The sequence below is a fragment of the Xylona heveae genome (assembly GCF_001619985.1).
Source record: "Xylona heveae TC161 unplaced genomic scaffold L228scaffold_13, whole genome shotgun sequence".
NCBI lineage: Eukaryota > Fungi > Ascomycota > Xylonomycetes > Xylonales > Xylonaceae > Xylona > Xylona heveae.
In genome coordinates this window covers 78,831-87,350 of record NW_017264205.1, presented here as the reverse complement: position 1 = coordinate 87,350, position 8,520 = coordinate 78,831, and the positions used below count along the sequence as shown (strand labels likewise).

General features: G+C 51.3%; 4 protein-coding genes across 4 annotated transcripts; 2 read left to right on the top strand and 2 right to left on the bottom strand.

Moving 5' to 3' along the window:
• Nucleotides 1–250: 250 nt before the first annotated feature.
• Nucleotides 251–1,645, top strand: L228DRAFT_271155 (hypothetical protein; the record flags this gene model as incomplete). The annotated part of the gene is made up of 1 exon (XM_018335496.1): nucleotides 251–1,645. One exon carries the CDS (start codon nucleotides 251–253, stop codon nucleotides 1,643–1,645), a length of 1,395 nt encoding a protein of 464 aa, XP_018184894.1.
• A 439-nt stretch (nucleotides 1,646–2,084) lies between these two features.
• Nucleotides 2,085–3,361, bottom strand: L228DRAFT_271154 (alpha/beta-hydrolase; the record flags this gene model as incomplete). The annotated part of the gene is made up of 6 exons (XM_018335495.1): nucleotides 2,085–2,116; nucleotides 2,224–2,527; nucleotides 2,587–2,782; nucleotides 2,845–2,969; nucleotides 3,042–3,081; nucleotides 3,147–3,361. The coding sequence occupies 6 exons, from the start codon at nucleotides 3,359–3,361 to the stop codon at nucleotides 2,085–2,087; spliced, it is 912 nt and encodes a 303-aa protein (XP_018184893.1).
• A 1,068-nt stretch (nucleotides 3,362–4,429) lies between these two features.
• On the top strand, nucleotides 4,430–6,937 carry L228DRAFT_41721 (amidophosphoribosyltransferase). Its single transcript, XM_018336575.1, has 3 exons — nucleotides 4,430–4,542; nucleotides 4,783–6,057; nucleotides 6,122–6,937. Exons 2-3 carry the CDS (start codon nucleotides 4,829–4,831, stop codon nucleotides 6,660–6,662), a joined length of 1,770 nt encoding a protein of 589 aa, XP_018184892.1. The 5' UTR covers nucleotides 4,430–4,542; nucleotides 4,783–4,828; the 3' UTR covers nucleotides 6,663–6,937.
• Nucleotides 6,938–6,941: 4 nt separating this feature from the next.
• L228DRAFT_250924 (hypothetical protein) lies at nucleotides 6,942–8,333 on the bottom strand. The gene is made up of 2 exons (XM_018333437.1): nucleotides 8,028–8,333; nucleotides 6,942–7,895 (listed from the first exon to the last, which is right to left on the bottom strand). The coding sequence occupies exons 1-2, from the start codon at nucleotides 8,318–8,320 to the stop codon at nucleotides 7,043–7,045; spliced, it is 1,146 nt and encodes a 381-aa protein (XP_018184891.1). The 5' UTR covers nucleotides 8,321–8,333; the 3' UTR covers nucleotides 6,942–7,042.
• Between the last annotated feature and the right edge of the window lie 187 nt (nucleotides 8,334–8,520).

Sequence of the window (8,520 nt, the reverse complement as noted above, 5' to 3'; positions counted from 1 at the left end):
ATTATCAAATACCCCGTTTACCTAGCCACACTTCGATCCTATTTATATACGTTATACAATCTTCTAGAAAGCCGGAGGAATGATAATAATAACGATAACTAATACGTGCGCGCCGGAGACACAGCTACCAGACCTACTTTCTTAACATATACTACAATACCTTACCTACCTAACCTACCGGCCGTTAAACTTCCGCACAACCCCTCCCCTCCCCGCCGGGACGCAGATCCACCAGCACCCAGCGCAAACCATGCACTTCATTCCTCCGCCGAACCCGCATACCTTGCTTCCGCCCTTACTCGCCTGCCTGCCTACCGCATTTGCATCGCCGCGCCCGCCGCCGGCTTTACTTCCTCTCCTCTCCCCGATCCTGCGACAGCGCGTGCAGCTACTTTCTGGGATCGCGACAAACAGTACAGACCCCTCTCAGCCAGAGTCCTGGCTCGCGCTGCTGTCATGGGACGAGCGCAAAGCGTCGAAGCTCGCGCGGGCCGTCGAGTCCGATGTGTTTGAGCTGCATCCCGTGTCCGGCACAGTCGAGTTTACAGACGTCGAAAACATACTCTACCGCCGCGTCGACGAGGAGACGCTGCATGCGAAAGTCGGGGTCCCGGAGCTCGATCTCGTCGTGATATATCTCTGGTGTACGGGCGACGAGATTGGCGGCGGAGATGGGTGGAGGGTTACGGACGTGGGTGTGTTTGAGGATTTTGAGGGGAGTACGTCTACCTCTACAGGTACAGCTACAGCTACGTCTGGATCAAGACAAGGGCAGTGGGCAGAAAGTATAGCCCAAGCAGACGAGAAAGCGGCAGAATATGCGATAAAAGAGACGCTTGCCGTGCCGAACGGCAGTACGATAGCACCGCAGGACGAAGAAAGAGAATTAGAAGGAGATGACGACGACGACGACGACGACGACGACGACGACGACGACGATTACTGGGCGCAATATGACCAGACGCCAGCGGGGGGACAATCGCCCATGAACGACGGCATATCTCCTGGCCCTGGCCCTGGTCCGGTAGCTGGTCCTGCTTCTTCAACACACGCACAAGGAACGAGTCGCGCACGGAGCGCGTCATCCGAAGCAGATTATTTCGAGAGATACAACGACGTGCAGCCCGCGCTGGACGATCACGATCCCGACGAGGAGGAGGCGGCGGAAGGCCTGAACGGGCTTGGCGGAGCCGCAGGCGGAGCCCTTGGAGAAGGAGGAAGACGAGGAGGAAGAGGGACACATGAGTCGACACTACGCGGCGGAGAAATCGAGCGTGCCCTTCGCTCGGAAAGTCAGTCTCAGCTACCCGCTGATGATGACGCTACTTCAGCGAGGCAAAGAGGAGATACAGTCACGGACGAGGATAGAGTGGGTCGAAACACTCGAATACCAGAGCTCAATCATCCCCGGCCAGCGTCCGCATCGTCGTCGTCGGCCTCGTCGTCGCGGCGGTCGAATACCGTTGCGCGGCTGGAAGACACGGCGGAGTCGCAATCGCGCGTGGAGCTGGGGGTGAAGCAGCATATCAGCACGAGTTTCAAGGCGCTGTTCAGACTTGCGGCGAGCGCGGGCATTGAGAAGCAGGAGTTTAAGCGGATCGTGCGGACGGAGTTGGATACGCTTGATTTATGGGTCGATGAGTAACTTTGGATATGAGAGGGGAGGGGGCCAGGGCCATTTGGTTGTGGGATATGACGAGGGGGAAAGGCATTTTATGATTTTTGTATACCATTTTGTGTACCAGTGGGCAAGATAAGGAGCTAGAAATGAAATGAAATCTCATCCTGATATAAACACCTGAAAAGTGTGGTGTGTGTGCGAAAGAGTAATGTGCAAAAGTATCAGGGAAGCGAAATAGATGAGACCGATTGGGAAATGTACAAATGGTATTATATAGTCTATGGATATGTATGTATGGAAGAAAAAGATCTTGTACATGAAAAGGAAGTCTTGGGTCAGGGAGAAACCCAAAAGCCCGTTAGGGATATGGGCATCCAAGAGGAACAGGGTTTAGTCAAATGTAAAGGCTGGGGCTATGGTTCAGGTGTAAATTAAAGGACCCCTGAGCCGGTTACACAAGAAATTATTCCTTCTCCTGAAGGAACTCGACGACGGCTGCGTGACGCACGATTAGCGTATGTTTATCAAGCATGCAGAAACAGAAAATGAGAGTAAATAAGGGCAAGGGTACGAAAAGCAGGGGAGGGAGTGGGCATACATACCCTGTCTAAAGGCTTCCGGGTTCTCAGAAATGACCCAGTGGCCAGACTCCACATCTCTCAATTCAAACAAGGGAAAGAATCTTCCAATCACCGGAAGGACCTCATCGGGAATATAATGACTCCTGGTGCCGCGGATGAAGAGTGCCGGTTTGTTATACCGAACCTCATCGGGATTCTTGAATGGGAAGTCACCCATGTTGTCCAAGGACGAAGCCAAGATGGACAAGGGGTTGCGGAATTTAAGCTGCGGGGAACCTGGCTCTCGGATAAGGTTGGACAGGAGGAATTGGCGAACGGGCAGAGACTATGCGGGGAACAAGTCAGCTTCAATAAGCAACCCCTTTTCTCGATTTCGAAACGAACCTCTTCAAATTCGGACATGATTTTATCGGCTTCTGATGCCTTGGTGACATTGGCGTCTTCGACCTTTTTCATTCCTCGTACGTAATTCGGAAAATCAGCTCGTAAAGCTGCATCGACAGGTGCGTTGTCCACGGCGATGACGTTTTCAACAATATCCGGGGACTGCAGGGCAACAGTCAGCGCAGTCTTGGCGCCCCTTTGATTCCGTCAGCATATTTCTCTCACACAATCTCCAAGAAATAGAAATGTTGTACGCACATTGAGTGCCCAATGAGTGAGACGCTGCCCAGTTTGTGGTCTTGAACGAATGCCTCGACATCATGCGCCATTGCAGTGTAATCGTGTTTCTCATTGTGTTCTGCATCTCCGTGGTTTCGCAAGTCCTACGTAGAGAGGTCAAATGATTAGCTTAACCTTGGAAAATGCTGCCACGTCAATTGCTTTATTTTCCGTACCACTGCATAAATGGTGCGGTTCAAGTCTCGCGCGAGCACCCTGGATATGGTCAGCGACACAAGCACACCATGAGGAAGACGCTTCGTTTCGAGGAGAAGACTGACTTACTAATGCTCCGATTGTTCCTCTTGGAGCCGAATAGTCCATGCATGAAAATGATGGGGGGTTTTGGGCCGGACGGGGATGATGTCGGAGGATCATGTCGATCGTAGGCGAGAGGTACAGTTTGGGAAGCAAAACCCCGCGAGAGCATCAATCGCGGGGAAACATTTAGTATCCGCGGCAGGGAGATTGCCGGTCGCATCAAAAGACAGGCCATTTTGTCAATGATCCTGGAATTGAATATGTGCAATTGATGTTTTGAACGTCGAATTTCCTCTTCTCAAACCAAATGCTGTTGAAATTACGCAGATCCCGTCGATGATTGCAGGGGTTACCCGATGATGGAATGATAAGACTTAGATAAGAGAAATCATGGCAAGTTCCGTAGACTAAAACTCTCCGAGACTCCTCCGTATCGGAGTACTCGGTACGCTAACGTCAGGACGTCTGCGCGTAATAGCAGCAGCCATCGTGACAGTCTCAGGTGCAGGTGAGTATCGAAATACTTGATCTATCTAGATCCAGACATGAACAACGAACAATCCTCTCTCTTCTTTCAACCCATGCTACGAATTCAATTCAGGGATTTGTTTGATGTGCACGTCACTGAAAGCAGATTGTGTCGAGCCGTTGTGCAGTTTTCCCGACGGGAAATTGAGCGATATGGATATCGGAAGGGATTTGGCCAATCAGAGAACGAAAGCATAAGCGGCACGCTGAGTGGAGAGGGAACCGGGTTTAGGCGATTGAAGCCGTACGAGGTAGAACCTGGTAGGTTGTTTTGCTAGGGAGAACCAAGGTACACGGTACTTCAACGGTCCGCCCTAACTCTACTCAGGGCTTCAAGCGATCGACTAATCCTGAAATGGCCAAGGAAAATTTGCAAAAGAAAGGGCAAAAATCTCCACGTAGAACGTAATGGCTGACCTCCTCCAGTAAGAAGAGAAGTGTGCACGAGGAGAGAAAAAAAAGAGGGTTGACACGCACACCGGATCTCATACAATCGAGATTAGTCCGAAGACGGCCCATACGACACTGGCGAGGGTTCGTCTGGGCGACACACTACCACTACAAGTATGAGACTTTTCCGCATCTCCCTCCCTCTCAGGAAAACCCAACTCCGTAGACGTCTGAGCTTCGGCCAGCATCACGGGTTCCTCAATATAACATTATGAGTCTCGTGTTTCCGTCGTGAATTCCAATCCGTTACTTTCCTTTTCAAATCCGTCCCTTCGATTCTCCGTCCGTAGATATCGCTCAGAAGTTGCTCAACACTTGAGGGCGTATATCCGACCATCATCCAATCTTTCGTGGACCATCATTTGTGCAAGACTTTGACGAAAGTCATAAAAGCCTCAAGGAAGCTTGAAACAGCTTTTACAAGAGGTTCTAGGTTTGGTAAGTTACTTTTTACGTTCGGGCGTACCGTCGTCGTTGGCGGGCTCCAACCAAATTTTGGAGCCTCGTTTTTTTCTTCTTAATATGATGTTTTCCGATTTCAATAGATGTTAGACTTCCGAGATCACTTCTGCGGATACCATTACAACGGTTCTGATTCACTTTCAACTTTTTCTTGGCATTGAATTTTTTCACTGTTGTGCCTATCGAACACATGGGCTAACCGGCTGTGTTTATCAGAGATCACCTATCGAAAAGTCGTTGTGCCCCGCCTCTTCTGTACAAGATGTGCGGTATTCTCGCCTTGATTCTCGCCGACCCGTCGTCGACGTCGGCCGCCGCCGAACTGCACGAGGCCCTGTACCTTTTGCAACACCGAGGACAGGATGCTTGCGGTATTGCCACTTGCGCCGCTGGTGGCCGCTTCTACCAGTGCAAAGGCAATGGCATGGCCTCCAAGGTCTTCCATGATGGTGCTCGTGTCGCCGATCTCCCTGGTTGGATGGGTTTGGGACACTTGCGGTATCCCACCGCCGGCACCAGTGCCAACGCAGAGGCTCAACCCTTTTACGTCAACAGCCCGTACGGTATCAGCTTTGCTCACAATGGCAATCTGGTTAATGCCGATGAGCTGAAGCGTTACCTCGACTATGAGGGTCACCGCCACATCAACACGGACAGCGACAGCGAGCTAATGCTGAACGTGTTTGCAAACGAGCTGAACGAGACCAAGAAGGCCCGTGTCAATGCCGAAGACCTCTTTGCCAGCCTGTCCAAAATGTATCAGCGATGTGTTGGTGGCTGGGCATGTACTGCCATGCTTGCCGGCTTTGGTCTGCTCGGTTTCCGCGACGCTTTCGGCATTCGTCCTTTGGTTCTCGGCTCTCGTCCCTCGGCCAGCGGCCAGGGTCTGGATTACATGATGGCCTCCGAGTCGGTTGCTCTGGACCAGCTTGGTTTCGGAGACCACCGGGATATCCTGCCCGGTGAGGCCGTCATCATCCAGAAGGGCTGCGCGCCTGTCTTCCGCCAGGTTCAGAAGCAGCTCGCCTACACGCCTGATATCTTCGAGTACGTCTACTTTGCTCGTCCTGACACCATCATGGACGGCATTAGCGTGCACCGAAGCCGTCAGAATATGGGTTACAAGCTTGCCGATACCATCCGCCGGGAGCTTGGACCTGAGATCCTCAAGACCATTGACTGCGTCATTCCTATTCCCGAAACTTCCAACACCTCGGCCCTTAGTGTCGCTCAGTATCTCAATATCCCTTACTCCCAGGCCTTTGTGAAGAACCGATACATCTTCCGTACCTTTATCATGCCCGGCCAGGAGGCGCGTAAGAAGGGTGTGCGGAGAAAGTTGAATGCTATGCGTCCCGAGTTTGAGAACCGCAACGTTTTGCTCGTGGATGACAGCATCGTCCGTGGCACGACAAGCCGAGAGATTGTCACCATGGCGCGGGAAGCTGGCGCCAAGAAGGTCTTCTTTGCCAGTTGTGCCCCTCCCATTACGTATGTGCATTAGTTCCCTCCTCCTGTGGATTGACATGAATATGAATACTAACGGTCGCCAAAGGCACGCTCACATTTACGGTATCGATTTGGCTTCGCCCTCTGAGCTCATTGCCTACCACCGGGACGCCAAGGCGGTTGCTGAGCACATTGGCGCCGACGCAGTCATCTACCAGACTCTCTCCGACCTCAAGGAGTCTTGCGCAGAGCTGTCGCCTCGAGGAAAGGAGCAGGATTTTGAAGTCGGTGTCTTCTGCGGCAAGTACGTGACACCGGTGGAACAAAGCTACTTTGACCATCTCGAGCGGGTCCGGGGTGAGAGCAAAAAGCTGAAGGTCATGGAGAGCGCACGTGAGGCAGTTATGCACGGTGTCGCCAGCCTCGAACAGCTCCAGATCACCACCAATGGTGTCGAGGTTAACGGCAAAGGGAAAGTCGTTCCTGCGACTGGTCCTCTTGCTGCCGCCAAGCTGGCGGACGGCCGGGGTCTGATCGACAGCAGCAGCGCCGGAACACCTGCCACAGAAGAGCCTCTGCAGGTCAGAGAGCGTATGGATATCAGTATCCACAACTTTGGAGATTATCATGAACGGACGTACGGGTGAAAAGTGATATACCCTAATGCTGTTCATTTTTCTTTTTTATCTCAGGTGGGCTTTCTGATTTCACAACTTGTCAATTTTTTTTTTTTCTCATCGCATAACAATTTTTGACATGATATGCATGTCGATTTACCATCCTGATAGCACGAGATGCATGGTGGCATAGTCTCCCTATCTATAGAAAAGGGATTTTATTTTGAATATTCCGCGACAGATGAAATCCTGTCATGACTACGATACGATAGAAAAAGAAATACGAAAAAGATGATGAATCACTTTCACATCCCATGTTATATCTGTGACTGCATTCACTCTCAACTCCAACCCATCATGTCTATCACAGGTTGTCCTTTCGGCAAATCCCCCAGAGCTCTTGGAAATTTTCATGAATTGAATATCCTAGAATACAGCAACTCATGTCTCCCTACCCACAAGTCCATGGCGGGAATGACCTGTCCCGTATCATCAACATGGCAGTCCCACGCCTCACGCAAGTGCACTTGTAGGTTCTTTTGCACAGCTTGACTCGCTAGCATTGTTTGTGCCTGGTAGGGCCCCATGACGCCCGCACGAACCGCTGCACTGATTACAGCCCGTACATGGCCAAACAGATAGACATATGCGGCTTGGTACGCGCTCAGGCCCATGGCGAGACTGACTGCTCCAAATACCGGCGCAAAGTGTCCGCTGGGGTAAAAGACCTCTTCTTCTTCTTCTTCATCGTCTTCTTCTTGTCCATCATTTTGACCGCGGTTTTTATTGTTGGTGTTGGTGTTGGTGTCACGCTGTGTAGAGGAACCACCGACAGAACCGACGCCCATTCCGCCAGATTTGACTTGTTTGTGAAACGTCTCTAGGATTAAGACTAGTCTGGATTTCCTTTTATCGGGTTTTATCCGCGTGGCTTCAGCATGTCCATCAGTCTCAAGGGTTCCACCGGATCCATCGGTCTCAAGGGCTCCACCGGTTTCACCGGTTCCGCCTGCCACCACGACATTGCTCTTGAATGCCTTATCCCACACACCCAGCAGTGCTCTGCCCTGTGCGATGCTTGCTCTTCGCGCAACTGTACACGGCGTGCTCGCATCGAGATTATTATCCAGCGTCACAAGGCTCGTGGGGTCGCGGTATCCGGATAACAGATAGGGCAGTGTAGCCTGGGCGACAGAGTGCAGGGACAGGTCGAGGAAGCGGTCGAAATGGGCGAGTTTAGAAATGCGCTGTCCTGGAACTAAACTAAAGCTGTGTCAGAACAGGGAAATGAGATATCGGGGTTTTTTGAGGGGTAACAAATGGGGTTTCAAAAAAGGGAACGCAGAATAAAGGTGGATGTTGGGGCGGACATGGGGGACAGGACGGGAAACAGACTCAGATCGATGATGAGCTAAATAAGATTCTAATCCGCTGGAGAATGCAAAAGAGCCCAAAGGCAGGGCGGAATCGGATAATAAGAGCAGAGCATGTTCGGACGTCGCTGGAGATAGTGACAAAGATAGAGGTGGAAGGTCGAAGCTCAGCTCCGGTGGTGTTGTCGAATTGGTGGTAATGGTGGTGGTGGTGGCATGATTGTGGTCGTTAATTTGGATGGAATTTAATTTGGATTTTGCAGCGGCAAGACTGGCTTCGAGTCGTGCAATCTCGTCCCGGATATCTTCTTCCATGGGTTGATTGAATTGTCTGGGGTATATGTATGAACCTGCGATAAACATGTGGGGTGTGAGAAGGGTGTGTAACTATAAAGTCGGAGGAGAGCGGCGATAGATCCGATATGGGAATAATCTTATCTTGCCGAGACTGGAGAAGATTTCTCCGGTCGGACAAACTTACCTGCAGCAATCACAGCAAAGTACGGAAGTACCTC

What these genes read in the sequence shown, in the direction of transcription:
- L228DRAFT_41721 (XM_018336575.1), top strand. Translation starts at nt 4,829, where the DNA reads ATGTGCGGTATTCTCGCCTTGATTCTCGCCGACCCGTCGTCGACGTCG. An exon ending in AGTTGTGCCCCTCCCATTAC is followed by an intron (nt 6,058 to 6,121) that starts GTATGTGCATTA and finishes CGGTCGCCAAAG; the next exon opens with GCACGCTCACATTTACGGTA.
- L228DRAFT_250924 (XM_018333437.1), bottom strand. Translation starts at nt 8,320, where the DNA reads ATGGAAGAAGATATCCGGGACGAGATTGCACGACTCGAAGCCAGTCTT. An exon ending in TTAGCTCATCATCGATCTGA is followed by an intron (nt 7,896 to 8,027) that starts GTCTGTTTCCCG and finishes ACACAGCTTTAG; the next exon opens with TTTAGTTCCAGGACAGCGCA.